Source organism: Salvelinus namaycush, chromosome 33 (assembly GCF_016432855.1).
Source record: "Salvelinus namaycush isolate Seneca chromosome 33, SaNama_1.0, whole genome shotgun sequence".
Taxonomy (NCBI): Eukaryota; Metazoa; Chordata; class Actinopteri; order Salmoniformes; family Salmonidae; genus Salvelinus; species Salvelinus namaycush.
Genome location: NC_052339.1, coordinates 11,254,809 through 11,273,420, shown reverse-complemented (window position 1 = coordinate 11,273,420; position 18,612 = coordinate 11,254,809). Strand labels below are relative to the sequence as shown.

Here is an 18,612-nt window from a genome sequence, read left to right as displayed (position 1 = left end):
TCATTCATCCCCGTTCCTCTCCCCTGTAACTATTCCCCAGGTCGTTGCTGTAAATGAGAACGTGTTCTCAGTCAACTTATCTGGTAAAATAACGGAGAAATAAAATAAATAAATAGAAAAATATCCACTGTATACTCTCCCAGAAAATGCCTCGGCCTGTTTTCTGCTCCAACTCTCCTGTTAAATCCGCTACCCTGAAGTTCTAGGACTCTCCAGAGTTGTTCTTACTCCTAGAGTGCCAGCCATGCTTTTGGAGGCGTTGTAGTGATGTTGACGCTTCATAGCTTTGACGCTTCATGGTGATGGCGAAATGAAATGTCACACCTTTTGGCTAGGCTTCTGGCTAGCTATTTTTTTTTTTAGGCTGCATCCTCTGTCCTCCACTCTTTCCTCTCATTTCACCCCCTCTTCTTTCCTTCCTCTGTTTTTCCTTTCCTCCTCCCATCACCCATCTTCCCGGTCACATGAAGGCTACCAGCCCCCCCACCTCGAGCATCTTCAGCCCCCCCACGTCCACAGTGACCAGTCCCTCTATGGCTAGGGATGAGAGGCACCCCTGGAGACGGAAGGTGACACATTCACCCACTCCAGTAGTCAACAGTCACAGGCTACATACCAAATGGCAACCTTATTCCCTATGTAGTGCACTGCTTTTGACCAGAGTGAGGTGCCCTGGTTAAAAGTAGTGCACTATGTAGGGAATAGGGTGCTATTTGTGACGCACCCACACACTCGCAGGTAGACCTGCGGTCATACGCAAAGGACTGCTGTGCACGGTCACACATACAGTAGGTCTAGTGTATGGACAGATACAGAACTTGGATGTTGGCTACAGAATATTGGTGTCTAGTGGACCCTTGTTTGAGAGTGTGTGTATACTTATGGTAAATTATCTTTTTGCGGATGTTAGCATTTGTGTGGTTGAAAAACAATTCTAACAGGTGAAAATGTGTGTGTGCTCGACATGCCTGTGACTCTTTGTGTTGTGCTGGTCGTGACGTCTTCCAACTCCCATGTTCTGCTTCTGTGGTGATTGGGTTCTCCTACAGTAGATGAACTGTAAATGAGTATTGTGCATTCATGCCGTCCATCCACTATCTACATTCTCTCACTTCTCTCTGTCAAACCGGTCCATTCATGTGATGGTGAAGGCCGTTTTCTAAAGGGTAGCCTGTGGATCTGCGAGAGTAGACACCGGGCATTTATTTTAATGCGGAGGCATGTGAGTATGTCGGCCACTCTGAGCCAAGGGGGTTGTTTGATGTTGTTCAGTGGTTTGCTACAGTTAGTGGAATGGAGATGATCTATTAGTAATATCTGTGGGGTTGTGGTGTCGTACCATCTTCAAAGTTCTGAACATTTCACCTCACTGAATGGCACCCTATTCCCTTTATAGTGCACTACTTTAGACCAGGGTCCATCAATAGTAGTGCACAATAGGGAGCCATTTGGGACACAACCAGTGCTTCACATCACTGAATACACCCCGGTTCCCCCTAACCCCGTGTGTTCTCCTAGCAGAGGATGGGTGGAGGAGAGGAGACCCAGAGCCGCCGTATAGACATGTCTATCCTGGAGAGGAAGCAGCTGATCGTGGCCCGAGAGGAGGCCTGGAAGTCCAAGGGCCTCGGGGCTGCCAACGACTCCACGCAGTTCACCGTGGCCGCACGCATGGTCAAGAAAGGTCAGGGTTCATCTAATGCTGTATGATACACGCGCGCGTGCACCCCCGCGGCAAACCACGTGCGTGCATACGATCACGCATCCACAGAGCTAGGGTTTGTAAAGTCAGTAGATAGAAAGTGGTCTACGGTGTCAATTCCCATTTCTGTTACACCCATTCCATATAATCCTGCAGTTCCTTTTTTCACTCAGGCAGTTGTAAAACACATTTCACTGCACCTATCCGGTGTATACTGTATGACCATTTTATTTTTTGGAATTTTCTTATTTTTTTCACTCGTGCAGGAAGTTCTTTAATGGACCCCCTATAATCCAATTAGCAGTATGACCTACATTAGGTGCGGTACCCGTCAGACAGACGTATTTCCTGTCCACAGTCACGCCCTCATTTACGTCTGTTGTTTCACGTAGTGGAACATCCCATTTATATTATGTGTCTGTTTCAGGTCTGGCTTCTCCTTCAGCTCTCATCAACAGCTCTGTCATGTCTCTCCTCTCCAAACCCAAGAACACCACTCCTGCCATCTCCAAGCCTCTAGAAGGTCAGTAGCCCAATGTGGCTCTGTGCACTCGTTCACTTGCCCTGATTGATTTAAAAGCATCGGATTGGTGAAGATAGATAGTTTAGCATGTTTATTAGACCAGTCCAAGCGTTTAAACTCTTGAGGAGGACTGAACGAGTTCACAGTGAGAATTCTGCAAGAACCTCTCTCTCCTCTCTGCTGTGTCTCTCTTTCGCTGTCATGTGAGGCCTCACCTTATTCATTTACTAGGCCCTAGTCATGACATGGAGGGTCTGAGTAACCTTGTTGTGTGGGGTAAACGGTTGTGACTGGGTTGTGTCGTTTGGGGTAAACGGTTGTGACTGGGTTGTGTCCTTAACTGTCATTAGACACATGCCGTCCCAATGTAAACACCATGAACGAAATCTGTAGAAGTCTTGTTTATCCCATCCGTGTTATTGAAAAGTCAATAGCACTTAACTTTATCCCATCACTACAAAACTACTGTATGTACCAATTAACGTAGGACTGACCTACAGAACGTAATAATTTTCCCGATGTTGACAGCTGGTTATAATCAGTCATCTTTATTTTCCTTTTATGAGAAATGAAGGAAATATCTGATACTGAAGGTGTTTTCAAAATGATTTTGCTGTTGTGCTGCTTTTGTTGTATACATGGTACATCTTCTAAACGGCACGTGTAATCACTATAGCGACAGTAATTATTGGTGTGACTGTGATCGTTGTAATTCTGTCTGGCAACCAATGTCTAATAGAATGTAAACCCTGGGATAGTGTTTGGTTGTCCTCACTAACTGAAAAGCATTTATGCACGAGAGTTAAATTTCAACTTCATTGCAATCAACACACACACACTTCCAGGTTGCCACATTTCTGGTGCTTGTGATTGACATTTTTCTATGGATGGATCTCTTCTAAATTCATTTAAATGCACACTCTGGTCAAAGGTTGTGCACTATGTAGGGAATAGGGTGCCATTTAGGACAGTGACTAAGTGTAGACATCTGTCACTCTGCTATTATGTTGCTTTGCAGAGATCGAGGCAAAACCGGACATGAACCTGGAGTCAGACAGGAAGTTGGATAAGCTGGAGTCTTTCCTGGGCAGGTTGAACAGTAAAGGTCAGTGTCTTGTTCTAGTATACGTGCCCCTCCCCCTTGACCCTAACCCTGTGATGTTTGCAGATCTGTAAGGTGGAAGCAATATGGCGGAAGCTCCACCTCTACATTGCTCATACCTATCCAGACCCTTCAGATCTGCAAACATGGAAGAGTTAGGGCCAAGGGGGAGAAGCACGAATTGTCACCGACTGGCTCTCTTTTGAGGCCTTAGATAACCCGTCTTCCGTGTTGTCCCTGTCAGTGGGCGGCCTGCGGGAGTCCACCATCACGGTGACGGAGAAGACGGTCAAAGAGGTCATGAACTTGGATGATGAGATGTTTGATAAGTTCTACCGCCAAGTGGCTGAGATGCCCCTGAACATGAACAGCAAGGTGGACATCAACGATGACTTTGACGACATTTTCGGTGGTACACAGATGCCCAAGTAAGCACGCCCGTGCGCGCGCTCTCACACACACACACACACACACAGTGCAGAGGTCAGGGTTGAGTCAACACTGTAAAAACCCGGCTCCTGTTGAACTTTGACCGCTCTCCTTTCCCCTCCCTAGGCTGACCTCCGCCATGGTGCAACACAAGCGGTCCGTGCGTCCGGTGCGCAACGTCCAGTCGTCCAGGAACCCTCTGAAGATGCTGGCGGCCAGAGACGACATCAGACAAGAGTACACGGAGCAGAGACTCAACATCGGCCTGCTGGAGAGCAAGAGGATGAAGGAGGAGAAGAGTGAGTCAGCACAACAACCCGTAGCCTAGGTCATGCTAGTGGTCCTGGAATGAGAGCAGGGTTGGCAAGAGGTTCAGCTGTCTGTGAAGATGAGGAAAAAAAGAAGCCTGGCGTTTCAGTTGTAAATTAAGTTAAAACCAGGCTATGCAGAGGTGGCTTGTGGACTTTGTAGTGCTATGGGAGGCTGTTCTACAATATGCGTGACTGACACTCACGTTATCACAACCACAACAGCACTATGGGAAAGTGTTCTCCTGTACGTCCCACGACAGCCAGCTCTCCAGAGCACACTGCTTAAACTGATTCAAATCAGGGCTTGTAGTTCTGTTCTATAAATAAGTTCAACACAATGAATCCTGGGATAGCAGACGTAAAAGCTGTAAAAGGGGATCGACATTTAAACGCATTGTCCCTGCATCCCAAATGGCACCCTATTCCCTACGTAGTGCACTACGTTTGACCAGGGCCCATAGACATTTGGTACGCAACCTTGCCTCGGTACGCAGCCTTGTTTCCTGGTATTGTTCAAAGCAATCCTCAAGAGTTCACTGTTGTTTTTCTACCATTGTGAGTAGGGTAACCTCTGCAGCGGGCTGTGTCGGGGATAACAGCGTCACTAAAGCTACAAACTGAAAGACGCGTTACTCGCAACTTCCTCTTCCCGTCTCTTAGGAGAATAATAAAAACACTCCATGAGACCGGTGGCCCTGAAAGGTTCTGGGGGTTGTTCTAATAACGTTAGGAACACTCTTGTATTTCAGGGTCGAGTGTATTGTGTTGCCTTTAATCTCATTACATTTTAGTATGTATAAAGTCTTCAACTGTAGTTTGTGTGTGTGTGCAGTCGGTCTCTGTGTGTAATGTACAATATGTGTGTTTATAAGTCTACTGTGTATATGATGCATCTATATATCTCCTCCTACTCGGTCTCTCTGTATTCCAGTGAATAGGAACTCTGGTTTCTCAGAGGTGGCACTGTGTGTGTGTTACACTGTGTACAAAACATTAGGAACATCTTCATCATTTTGAGCTGCAACCACAGCCCTCAGAACAGCCTCAATTAGTCAGGGCATGCTGGCCCATGTTCACTCCAATGCTTCCCACAGTTGGCTGGATGTCCTTTGGGTGGTGGACCATTCTTGATACACAGGGGAAACTGATGAGCGTGGAAAAACCCGTTGCAGGTCTTGACACACTCCAACCGGTGCGCCTGGTACCTACTACCATAACCCGTTCAAAGGAACTTCAGTATTTTGTCTTGCCCATTCACCCTCTGAATGGCACACAAGCACAGTTCATGTCTCAACTGTCTCAATCCTTCATTAACCTGTCCCATCCCCTTCATCTACACTGATTGACATCAATAAGGGACCATAGCTTTCACCTGGTCAGTCTTTGTCGCTGTTCATAAAGTTGTGTCTTCTGTGTATAACTCCTCTAACCGACGGGTCCGTCTCTGTTCCAGTGAGTAAGAACAGTGGATTCTCGGAGGTGGCTCTGGCTGGGCTGGCCAGTAAAGAGAATTTTAGCAGCGTCAACCTGCGGAGCGTCAACATCTCCGAGCAGATGTCCAACAACAGCGCCGTGCCCTACAAGAAACTCATGCTCATGCAGGTCAAAGGTGAGACGGACAGATGACCTCTCGTGACCTCTCGGCTCACTAAAAGTCAACTCTGGGATCAGTCATGATAAGAAACCCAGGGAAAGAATGGGGTTGGCTGCGCGCGCGCACACACACACACACACACATACACACACACACACACACACCCCCCTCTGAAAAGAGATGATTAGATGGTGACATGAATGCTGCTTTCACCTTTTAACCACCCACCACCATCTGCTAGTAGTTCTTAGGAGAGACATGCATATCAATGCTAAACGGAACAGTTTAATAGGCTAAGCGCTAAGCTGGAATCCCAAATACATTATACTCAACAGTCTCTCTGACAGTATTTTACAACAAGTGCTTCCAATAGTACACTCATTTACCTGCAGCATACTGACGATGGTTTACCTTCACAAAGACCGAAGGCGTTCTCTCACCGTACTGTCACATTAAGGAGACCAATTTCTTGGTCTGTGTCTCAAATCGCTCCCTATTCCCTATGTAGTGCACTACTTTTGACTAGTGCACTATGTAGCAAATAGGGCGCCGTTTTGGGATGCCGGATGGCCTAGATTAGACAGATATTGAGAGCAGCCTCCTGGAATAGACCGACGAGGAAAGCCCTCCGTCTTCCGTGAATCGCGGAGACACACTGTAACGAGCATGCTAAGGCTAACCATCCAGAACAGTAAGCAGCAAAACATTCCCTATATAGTGCACTACTTTTCATCAGAGGCCTATGGGCCCTGGTTAAAAGTAGTCCATTGTGTAGGGAATTGGTTGTGCTTCCGTTGTCTGACTGCTGCACGCTAATCGTCTAAATTAGCTTATTATTTTGTTCTGGCAGTTTTTTTTGTCTGGGGAAGGAAGAAACTGTTGTGTGTATTGTGCCTATTTGCTGCTTATTGCATGTGGGTCAGGCATACAGTATTTGTCACAACAGTAACCCATTTCCTAGTGCTGCTGAGGTCCACAGAGGAAAATAGCCACATTTTTACACAAAGCCACGAAGGACGCTCTTCCAGGGTGTCCTTTCCTTTTCAGAGGATATTTTAAAAACAGACGGTGTTTGTTGTAGTTATTTTGGTTCCTTTAAGCCTCCACACCACTTCCATGCAGCTGTGGTGCTTAATCATGTTACCCAGGTCACCTCTCTACCCTGGGCAAACCAAATCCAATAAACAATTTTGGATGCATTCTTCATGTATAAAGTTATGTGTTCTTAACTGCCTCTTAACTGCCATTCAAAATCAAAACAACCACTAATATACCACATCTATCCGTGTCCGTCTGTTATATTAACCAGGCCGACGGCACGTCCAGACCAGACTAGTGGAGCCCAGAGTGTCCTCTCTGAACAGCGGGGATTGCTTTCTGCTCATCACTCCTCATCACTGCTTTGTCTGGACTGGAGAGTTCGCCAACGTCATCGAGAAGGCTAAGGTAGGTCTGTTGATCTTGTTGCTGTGTTCAGCAGCTATACATACCTATTACAAACGCATCAAATACACTCACATTGTCATAGGTTACATGTAATTGTAAGCAGTGCTGTCCACACAGTGGTAGCGTTGTGTAGGTATGCTCAGATGAACGCGTGTAACCCTGTCAGTGGGTTTTTAAAGGTCTGTTAATATTAGGCGTGTGCTGCTTCAAGTCACGTGCAGGAAGTAGCGTTGGCGTAGCAACACAGGAAGTGGTGTGTGTGTGTGAGGGGAGAACAGCTGCCGTAACAGGAAGCCTCTCACTGAGACAAACACAGCTATTGTTTCAAACAGACTCTAGCTCTGATTGACCAGAAAGAAAACTGACCTGATTCTGAAATTCTCTCTCTCAAAAAAAAAACTGGATAATTCAGACTAAAACCCAATGGGGGTTTGTTCACAACACTTGCATAAGAGGTCTATCTCAGGATATGCTTTTTATGATGACATCTATTCACCTCACTCTTAATAGCTCATGAATTCTTGAAAGTCGGGAAAATCCTTGTGCGGCAGGGAATTATTATTATTTTTTTAACAAATGATTTTATAGCTTTTTTTGAGTTTAAAAATTACATTTAGGGGAATTTTATGAGGGAGAATATTTTTGGGGGGAATTTTCCAAATATTATTAATTTCTATGCCTGGAAATGCCCTTGTCCGGAGAAAAAGATCCCAATTTCAAACTCTACCAAAAAGTAATGGGATATTAACTGAAAAATAATCGTATGTAGTTTCGTGCACTATCCCTCTGACTTTAAATAATATTTCTCCCAAAACTGTGATTCCTAAAAGATGTGTCCTGAGATTAGTCTAAAATCCTAAATGAATCTGGAATGCAAAGGGTCAGCTATATACCATAAGGACCCCTTGTTCATATCCTCATTACATGTAGTCCAACAAGACCACTGATGGTCTGGAAAGTTCTCTACTTTTGATAGATTTAAACAAACGATATTGGAATCACCATGGTCACAACTGTGATCTGTCAACTCGATCTGCCTGATAGAATATGCATTTTGGTTCAAATATGTTTCATTTTAATTAGATTTTAGAGTTAAATCAACTAAGGAATAACTCAATTGCTACTGTGTATACCACTTGAATATACCGTATACCACGTCCACTCGTCAGAATGTTGAAAGATCTGATTAGAATGCTTATGTTTGTATTGGGGATTTTCAAATGAACAATTTTCCGTATTTTACAAATGTTTGTATTGATCTTTTATTTTTAGAGGCAAAAATTTATTTTTGAGAATCGCCATCATTAATATTCTGAAATATTTTAATCCATGTTCTGCAACATATGCTTAAACTGTCAAAATATACATTTCAAATGTTAATATTAAGACAAATATTTGTGGGAAAAAAGAGATTGTCCCTTTCAGGAATCATTGAGCTATTAATTATGTAGCACAATGAATTGCACTTGATTTGGGCCTAGAATTAACAATTTGCTTCTTTTCTGTCTTTCCTTCTCAGGCTGCTGAGTTGGCCCAGTTCGTTCAGACCAAGAGAGATCTGGGTTGCCGTGCCAACTATGTAGAGCTGATCGAGGAGGGCATCAACACACACAGCTATGCTGCCAAGGAGTTTTGGAAGATTCTGGGCGGACAGGCCAGCTACCAGTGTAAGGATGAAGTAGTTAATGGGTTATAACTGTGGAATTAACATTTTACCTACCAGCTACCGGTGTACGGCAAACTGTCGGTTAGTTTGGCAAACATACTTCAATCAGTCATGTTTTGGGGTCCCTTCTTTTTGCTTGATACATTCATGGCTATGTAGGTAAGTTTATTTTATTTATGGGTCCCCTCAACTGAAATGTTACCCACAAATGATTCCCAGTTATTCCTTGAATGCATCATCAGTTTTGAACACTTCCTGTAGCCGCGGGGACGCCAGACGAGGATGAGCTGTATGAGAGCGCCATCGTAGAAACCAACTGCATCTACCGCCTAGTGGATGACAAACTGGTCCCCGATGACGATTTCTGGGGGAAGGTTCCCCGATGCACCCTGCTCAGCCCCAAACAGGTTAGACATTACTACTACTACTAACATTGTTTGGTATGAGGATATAGATTTTCATTCTGACTGGATTCCAATCAAGTTAAGACCGAGATGGAAAAAGAAACCTGGTTGATCAAACTGCTGTAAGTCAAGATTTAGACAATGACAGGTACACTACTCTGACCTGTGAGTTCCTCACTTTCAAATGACCATTTTCAGAGCTGAAAGTGAAAGTACATCATTGTACTGGTGCTGACTGCACCTCTCTATGACCCTTGGCCTGCAGGTGTTGGTGTTGGACTTTGGCAGTGAGGTGTATGTCTGGCACGGTAAGGAGGTGACTCTGGCCCAGAGGAAAGTAGCCTTCCAGCTGGCTAAACACCTGTGGAACGGAACCTTCGACTACACCTGCTGTGACATCAACCCCCTGGACCCTGGAGAGTGCAACTCACTCATACCCAGGTACTGGGTGGCTCACACACATTCTGTCTCTCTCTCTCACACACACACACACACTAAGCTAAACCGTACAGTGAGCTAGCCAATTCACATACAGAGTATTGACAATAAATCCTGATATGTAGGTTGCACGTACTGGAACGTAACACATTTCTCATGTATGGTTGAGAGTGTGATTCCACGACCCTGTGAGGGTTAGGATTTTACTTGAGTTGCGAGGTAATTTCAAACCGTCCGTATTAAAACCGCTCCGGTTAGCGCAGGTGGGCCAACACCATATACCTCTCTACAATGGAGAGCCTAGCTAAGTATTCCACTACAGTATGTGTAAACAACTCGAAGGCCAGGCTCAGCAGAACACAAGCCGTACATGGGCAGGATGTCATCACTCCGCTCTACTCTAAACAACCTGCCTCTATGCCCATGGACAGTTTGTAGGCTTCTTTAATAATAACAGACTTTCCAGATGGTCATTGCAAATAATTTTAAACTGAGCTGCCTTGAAAAATAAAGGTTTAATAAAATATAAAAGGCTCCAAACAGCTCTTACCTCTCTACCTCTCCTCTCTCTACCTCTGTGGTGTACAGGAAGGGCCAGGGCCGTCCGGACTGGGCTGTATTTGGGAGGTTGACACAACACAATGAGACCACCCTGTTCAAGGAGAAGTTCCTGGACTGGACAGACTCCAAGAAGAAAGGCACAACCAAAAACGGCCACGAACACCTCAACGAACACAAGGTACAGCGCCAAATCGTTTTTAATAGTTTTGTTTTTTTGTTCATCTCCTCTTCAGTGTTTATCCTGTAGCTTCTCAAGAATTCCTTATAAGACTTGCCAAATTATACACTATTAGACAACAGGGAACAAAACCTCACTCTGTTCCAACATCCCATCTCCCCCTCTACTCCCTCTCCTCCACCACACGCATCTCAACGTCCCGATGGCTTCCTCAACCCGTTTTGTCGCTTTCCTCTCCTTTCTAGGAGCAACAGAGCTCGGAACAGAATACGCCGCGGTCCTACGATGCTTCCTTGATGCTGCCGTTACTCCAGACCCCGGTGCGCACGGTGCTGGATGGGGTGGACGTGGGTCGGGGCTACGGCCCTGTGGCGGGGGACGACCGCAGGCACTTTGAGATCAGTACCACTGCCGTGGACGTATGGCACATCCTGGAGTTCGATTACAGGTGGGTGGGTGTGTAGCACCCTATACAAATGGCACCCTATTACCTACATAGTACATTACTTTTGACCAAGGCCTATAGGGACTGTATAGGGAATACAATGCCATTTGGGATGCATATTATGTGTGTTGTGGTGGGGTTGTGATAAAGGAAAAAGACACATTTCAGTGTGTTTGTATTTATTCTGGATCCCGCAGCAGCTACTCGTCCTGGGGTCCAGCAAAATTAAGGCAGTTTATACAATTTTAAAAAACATTACAATACATTCACAGATTTCCCGACACACTGTGTGCCCTCAGGCCCCTACTACCACATATCTACAGTACTAAATCCATGTGTATGTGTAGTGCGTATGTTATCGTGTGTGTGTATGCATGTGTCTGTGCCAATGTTTGTTGCTTCACAGTCCCCGCTGTTCCATAAGGTATTTTTTTAAACTGTTTTTTCAATCTAATTTTACTGCTTGCGTCAGTTACTTGATGTGGAATAGAGTTCCATGTAGTCATGGCTCTATGTAGTACTATGTGCCTCCCACAGTCTGTTCTGGACTTGGGGACTGTGAAGAAACCTCTTGTGGCATGTCTTATGGGGTATGCATGGGTGTCCAAGCTGTGTGTCAGTAGTTTAGTCAGACAGCTCGGTGCATTCAACATGTCAATACCTCTCATAAATACAAGTAGTGATGAAGTCAATCTCTCCTCCACTTTGAGCCAGGAGAGATTGACATGCATATTATTAATATTAGCTCTCTGTGTACATCCAAGGGCCAGCCGTTCTGAGCCAATTGCAATCCTTTTTTGTGGCACCTGACGACATGACTGAACAGTAGTCCAGGTGCGATTAAACTAAGGCCTGTAGGACCTGCCTCGTTGATAGTGCTGTTAAGAAGGCAGAGCATTACTTTATTATAGACAGACTTCTCCCCATCTTAGCTACTACTGCATCAATATGTTTCGACCATGACAGTTTACAATCTAGGGTTACTCCAAGCAGTTTAGTCATCTCAACTTGCTCAATTTCCACATGATTTATTACAAGATTTAGTTGAGGTTTAGTGAGTGTTTTGTTCCAAATACAATGCTTTTAGTTTTAGAAATATTTAGGACAAACTTATTCCTTGCCACCCACTCTGAAACTACAGCTCTTTGTTGAGTGTTGCAGTCATTTCAGTCGCTGTAGTAGCTGACGTGTATAGTGTTGAGTCATCCGCATACATACACACTCTGGCTTTGCTAAGTCAGTGGTATGTCGTTAGTAAAAATTGAAAAAAGCAAGTGGCCTAAACAGCTGCCCTGGGGAATTCCTGATTCTAGCTGGATTATATTTGAGAGGCTTCCATTAAAGAACACCCTCTGTGTTCTGTTAGACAGGTAACTCTTTATCCGCATTATAGCAGGGGGTGTAAAGCCATAACACAAGTTTTTCCAGCAGCAGACTATGATCGATAATGTCAAAAGCTGCACTGAAGTCTAACAATCCTTTTATCATCAATTTCTCTCAGCCAATCATCAGTCATTTGTGTAAGTGCTGTGCTTGTTGAGTGTCCTTCCCTATAAGCATGCTGAAATTCTGTTGTCAATTTGTTTACTGTGAAATAACGTTTATCTTCTATCCTACAGCCGGCTGCCCAAGCAGAGTATCGGACAGTTCCATGAGGAAGACACGTACGTGGTGAAATGGAAGTACATGGTGAGCACCGCAGGTTAGTTTCGAGCCACCGTTGACCGACATCTCAACACTGTCACACACCACAGAGCGTGCTCTCTCTCTATCGGTCACTCTCTTGCTGCTATCACTCTTTCCATCGTGCTTATTCCCTCTCTGATGACACACCTAAAGCAGTGCAGGTAGGGATTTTACGTTATTTAGCAGAGGGACTTATCCTCCTTGATTTTAAACACCCATCTTCTCCATGTGAAGACCATGTAAGGAGAGAGCCCCCATCACCCTTCCTCCCCACTTCTCTTCCGCCCACCCTACCTCGCTACGTTAGGGTAATAATTAACCATTACCTAAACTCATAGACACAGACTGCTGTTCCAAAGCCTCGCTCGCTGTAGTAATCCATGTTCTTTCAGACTTCAAACAAACTATCATTACTAGTAGGACAGAAGTGGAGATGAGAAGCTGGGATGAGTTCTACTGGTTAGCAGCAGTACGGCTACTTTTCTTCTGCACAGAGTATCAATGTATGGGCTGCAGAAGAGGATAGCTGATTACAGCAATGGGGTATTACATTTCCTTACATAAGACACTGATACAGGCAGACAGGCAGGAAATACTGCAAAACTCCCTGCTTTGTTTTTGCCCTTTTTTTTTTTTTTTTACCCCATCATTTATTGGTTTGCCAGAAGTGTCACAGCTGTTTTATAGGTCTCCCTGGTGTTTATTCATGATGTGAAAAGTTGTTTATTGGCGTTTGTGAATCCGTGTGTGTGTCTGTCTGACCTTAGTTGGGAAGAGACATAATCCGGACGCGGTGAGGAGTGCAGGAGCTGGGAAGGAGAAGTGTTCCTATTTCTTCTGGCAGGGACGGAATTCTACCGTCAACGAGAAGGGAACGTCCGCTCTGATGACTGTCGAACTGGACGAGGAGAGAGGAGCGCAGGTAGTGTGTGTGCGTGTGTGTGTGTGTGTGTGCGTGTGTGTGTGCGCGCGCGTGTGTGTGTGTCTGTGCGCGTAACCACTCTCTCCTCTGCTCCTACAGGTCCAGGTGCAGCAGGGGAAAGAGCCTCCATGTTTCCTGCAGTGCTTTAATGGCGGGATGGTGGTCCATGCAGGGAAGAGAGAAGAGGAGGAGGAGAACTCTCAGAGTAAGCTGCACTGTCCATACTTATTGCGTACAGATCTGCTATCATCATTTAATCACGCTGTTGTCGCAGAATTTTCCTGCGGCGCTGGAAAATGCTAATTGGAGTGTATTCAATTGATTTAAAAAGGCTTCTAAAGTTTGTAATTTCCCCTTTAAAATCGCTGACTTGATTTGCCTTAACGAAGTATGTGTCAACCCCTACAAAAATGTCCATTCAATATAATCCACATCATTAACTTTTTCTGTTATTGTCCTGCTGTGATAAGCAGGGTCAAATTAAGATGGTAAATCTTTACCATCCACTTTCTCACCATCCTTACCTCTCCTTCTCATCAATACTATCCTCCTTTCTCCTGCCATCATCCAACTCTTTTCTTCCTTCTCTTTCTCTCTGTCTCTCTGTCTCTCTGTCTCTGTCTCTCTGTGTCTGTGTGGAACACCAATGGATCCCATGAAAACATGTTTTTCTCCAAATGCATGATTTATGTCCCATTTGTTTCCTGCTGTTCTCTCCTCATAGAGAGAAATGTTATCTGTCTGACCTGACCTGACCTCTAACCCCTCTTGCCCCATCAGATGACTGGCGGTTGTACTGTGTGCGTGGTGAGGTCCCTGTGGAGGGCCACCTGCTGGAGGTAGCGTGTCACTGCAGCAGCCTGCGCTCCCGCACCTCTATGGTGCTGCTCAGTGTCTCCAAGGCAACCATGTACTTGTGGCACGGCTGCAAGGCTCAGCTCCACACCCGCGACGTGGGGAGCACCACCGCCAACAAGATCAAAGAGCAGTGAGCGGTGACACATTCATAACTAGATGCATAAGAAGACATGTTTATGTCCTAGATATTTTGCTGTCCAGTTGATTTTAGGGGTCAGTATAAGGGCAGATATTATTGATTAGGAATGTTTTGAAGTGTATAGACTTGTATTATTGCTGATCAATTTGAGTAAGTTTAACAATGTTCTGTATGAGTCAGTGTTCAGAATGGGGTCAGAAGTGTTTCTAACAGCATGATAGCAGTGGTCCATGTGCCTGTGTGTCTGCAGGTGTCCATTGGAGGCGGGGCTCCACAGCAGCAGCAAGGTGACCATCCATGAGTGTGACGAGGGGACAGAGCCTACGGGATTCTGGGAGGCTCTGGGGAGGAGAGATCGGAAGGCCTACGACTGCATGATACAAGGTTAGTGGGAATCGCGCGCACAGGAAAGCCTATGACTTCATTCTGAGTTTACTCATAAATCTGTCTTTGATGTTGAATTCCAATGGTGTAATTGCAATGTACTCGTTTGCTAGTAGACTGTAATAATTTGATTGTTGTATATTCTCTCATAGAAATAGCATTATTAGAATGGGAAAGTGTTGTGATTTGATGAACCTTTGACCCCCAGATCCAGGGAAGTTCAATTTCACCCCTCGTCTCTACCAGCTGAGCAGCACGTCTGGAGAGTTTGTAGCTGTGGAGTTCTTCTACCCAGCCAGAGTAACAGAGGAGGTCAACTCACTGCCCTTCCTACAGGAGGACCTCTACAATGCCTCACAACCAGGTACTGTACCACACACACACACACACACACACACACACACACACACATAGGTATGCATGACTAGAGACTACTACTACAATCCACATAGGTTTGACCTCTGTCCGTATGTGTATATCACCGCGTCACTTCCTGTAGCCCTGTTTTGACATCACTTCCTCTTCATGAAGGCCTGTTCCTGGTAGACAACCACCATGAGGTGTACCTGTGGCAGGGCTGGTGGCCCCAGGATGGCGAGAGCCCCGGCTCTGCCCGTATCCGCTGGGACGCGGACAGGAAGTGTGCCATGGAGACGGTGCTGCAGTACTGCACAGGTATTGGGCACCACAGCTGTCAGGTGGTAGTTAGTTACACTGCTTTATGGACAAGATGCCGAAAGAAAGCAAATAAGCCCTTATAAGATAGTGTTACTGTTGGCATAGTGTTTCTAGGTATGTCCTCTAGAGGGGGGAAATGTGGAATTGTTTGATTGATACTAACCATTACATTGATACTAACCCCCCCCCCCCCCCCCACACACACACACACACACAGAGAAGAATGAGAAGAAGCCTCCCAAGTCATATCTGATCCATGCGGGACTTGAACCTCTAACCTTCACCAACATGTTCCCCTGCTGGGAACACAGAGAGGACATCGCTGAGATCACTGAAAGGGTAGGTCACCTGGCTGTCGCCCATCCCATACCCATTACACCCACCTTAAATAAACCTCAATGGCCATTAGAACTAGATTCTACATTGACACCAACTCCTCCTGTTGATGGCTTATTTCAGACAGATTGTCCCCCGGTCAGCCCTATGTTTCGAACCCGGCCACCATCGGGGTACTGGCCTGCCTCGAGGCTACTGCCAACCCCAATGGGATTGATTTGGAAAGTGTGTGTACTGACCGTGACGTTCTATTCATATCGCTGTGTGTCCCAGGAGGCGGAGGTGTGTAACCAAATCATCCTGGTAGAGGACGTGTTGGCACGGCTGTGTAAGACCACCTACCCCCTGGCGGACCTGCTGGCGCGGCCCCTACCCGAGGGAGTGGACCCCTTACGCCTGGAGATCTACCTAGACAATGATGACTTTGAGGTGAGGCCACTCCCACACCTACCACCAACTCCCTGGAGAATTATGACGGCTTCCTCTCTAGGTGTGCCTTGGCTCCGTCATGTTATATGTCCACTTAGTCTGTGGTTCTGTGTTGTTTGCGGACAATAATGAGCCTCTCCAATGTGTGGGTGACAATGGATCACAATGGAGTTTTGTATAATGGTAGTCAAGGGAAACGAGTCTAAAACGGACCTCTCTAAAATCCAGAAAAGTCTAACTTTTTTCAGTCTTTAACTTTGTCTGTTTATGTAAATGTGTCCTCCTTCATCCCTCTCTGTCCTCTCTCTCTCTGACTCATCATGTGTTTAACTCTTCACTTCACCTTCCAGGGTGTAGGGGCTTATGGGAAGGTGAGTTCTTTAAATTGAGAGCACAGCTGGTCCCAGACACGTACACAGCATCCTCACTTTGACTGATGAACTAGATGAATCATAATCCTGTGTGTGTTGCTTTCTGTCTCACCTCCCTCCTCACTGTGTGTGTGGATCAACACAATCTCTCACTCTGAACCTCTCTTGCATGGTTTGGTCAGTTTCCACTCGCAAAGTAATAGCTGTGTGGATTTTCAATACAAGCTGCTGGAGTGATGAACTGGATCACTGATCATGGTGTGGCCTATGAATGATGGATTTGTTTTTTGCAGCTCACACATTGAAGTGATCTCACACAGGAGTTGTTATGGTGGTTGGTAGATTTCGTCTTTATTGTGTGCTCACAATGTTCGCAGAAAGGGCTGGAGATGTCAAGGGATGAGTACGAGCTGTTGCCAGGCTGGAAGCAGGTGAATGTGAAGAAAGCCAAAGGATTGTTTTAGTACGTTGGACAGAACGCTTAACCACCGGACAGCAGCATCATCATCAGCAAGCGACGGTCGGTCGCTGAGGTGCATCGGGGTTCGATTGGAACGAGGACCCGCCACTGAACTCTTTAGTTTGACCAAGAACGCCTTCACTTCTGAACTGGAGAGAGCTCGGAAACAGGCTCTTCTGAGTACCCTTCTCCACGATGGAGGGAGGAAGGAGGAGAGATGCAGTGGGTGGAGGGAGTGAAAGATCAGCAGAGGTGTGCAAGCCTCTTGTCGTCTTTTTTTCTTTTATTGGTATTGTTGGTTCCCATTGTTGATTTGTATTATAATTATAAATGGAGAGGGTTCAGAGACGTGTGTGTGAGTGAATGGACTCTTGAGTGGATGTTTATGTATTGTCAGCACCCGGCTTGTTAAATCTACACAGTATGTGTGGTTGTCCGTGTGTGTGTGTGTGTGTGTGTGTGTGTGTGTGACCATGCCTTTACAGTATCAACCATACAGGGTCTGTCAGCTGTTCTGGGAGCAGGAAAACCACTCTGCTCGACACACTCCGAACAGACTCTTTCTGTAAGCTGTTTCTTTGGTGTGTTTGTCTTTCCAAAAATAATTTATATTTATATTGACATATATAATAGGAATAAAAAAGCCTTTTGAGTATTCAGTCGGTGAGCTAAGAAATGAAATAAATGTTTGTGTTATTCATGTTGAGGTTGTCATATGTTAAGTAGTGGGACAATAATGCTCCTTTCCCCCAGAGACTGTACATGTCGCCATTTTATTGAAGAAATCCTGTATCTAGTGCATTCTGTTGTATCTGTTGTTATTGCTATGAGGATGTCCTGCATCGGTCAGGTGCTCAGATTGAAGAGAAGTGTTATATTTTACGGGCATGAATTGACAGAAATAAAAAGAGAAAGGAGAAGGATCTTTCTATTTGAATTCAACAATGTATAGTGCCTTGCTTTGATGTACACTTTATATACAGGAAGACGGTAGTCTGTGTTATAAAGACTCCCTTTGTGATAAAGTATATTGGAGAAATAAACACTTAAAGTAAATCTGAGGAAGTTGTTTCGCCTCTTTATCACCTGAAATGGGACATTTTGTCTAAATGGATGTCCCAAAATCGTAACCTTTTCCCTTTTATAATGCACTGCTTTTGAGTAGAGAACCCTATGGGCCCTGGTCAAAAGTAGTGCACAAAATAGGGTACCATTTTGGGGGGACACCGTGCTTCCATACAATGCCTAAACCCTGAAAACGACATGCAGCAAACAGGTAAGTCCGGTACGTTGTTCTTTCAGATAAAATAACACGTGTATGTTTATGCGTGTGTATATCCAGTACCTGTATGAAATGTATACTGAAGAAAAATATAAACGCAACTTTTAAAGTGTAGGTCCCATGTTCAATGAGCTGAAATAAAATATCCCAGAAATGTTCCATTTGCACAAAAAGCTTATTTCTCTCAAATGTTGTGCACAAATGTGTTTACATCCCTGTTAGTGAGCATTTCTCCCTTTGCCAAGATAATCCAGCCACCTGACAGGTG

At 45.2% G+C, this 18,612-nt stretch overlaps 1 protein-coding gene across 1 annotated transcript in view; it reads left to right on the top strand.

Moving 5' to 3' along the window:
- The window catches only part of LOC120027660 (supervillin-like), a 57,979-nt gene extending 39,862 nt beyond the window's left edge, over nt 1-18,117 (top strand). The window contains exons 19-41 of the mRNA XM_038972654.1: nt 1,519-1,684; nt 2,130-2,225; nt 3,244-3,330; nt 3,572-3,755; nt 3,883-4,055; nt 5,521-5,676; nt 6,971-7,107; nt 8,627-8,774; nt 9,035-9,180; nt 9,443-9,618; nt 10,204-10,354; nt 10,600-10,802; nt 12,419-12,501; nt 13,253-13,407; nt 13,507-13,612; nt 14,188-14,395; nt 14,655-14,788; nt 14,997-15,152; nt 15,320-15,463; nt 15,684-15,805; nt 16,076-16,231; nt 16,582-16,602; nt 16,980-18,117. Of these exons, the coding sequence (XP_038828582.1) occupies nt 1,519-1,684; nt 2,130-2,225; nt 3,244-3,330; nt 3,572-3,755; nt 3,883-4,055; nt 5,521-5,676; nt 6,971-7,107; nt 8,627-8,774; nt 9,035-9,180; nt 9,443-9,618; nt 10,204-10,354; nt 10,600-10,802; nt 12,419-12,501; nt 13,253-13,407; nt 13,507-13,612; nt 14,188-14,395; nt 14,655-14,788; nt 14,997-15,152; nt 15,320-15,463; nt 15,684-15,805; nt 16,076-16,231; nt 16,582-16,602; nt 16,980-17,066 (3,195 nt within the window). The 3' untranslated portion in view covers nt 17,067-18,117. The remainder of the gene's footprint in view (nt 1-1,518; nt 1,685-2,129; nt 2,226-3,243; nt 3,331-3,571; nt 3,756-3,882; nt 4,056-5,520; nt 5,677-6,970; nt 7,108-8,626; nt 8,775-9,034; nt 9,181-9,442; nt 9,619-10,203; nt 10,355-10,599; nt 10,803-12,418; nt 12,502-13,252; nt 13,408-13,506; nt 13,613-14,187; nt 14,396-14,654; nt 14,789-14,996; nt 15,153-15,319; nt 15,464-15,683; nt 15,806-16,075; nt 16,232-16,581; nt 16,603-16,979) is intronic.
- Nucleotides 18,118-18,612: the final 495 nt, after the last annotated feature.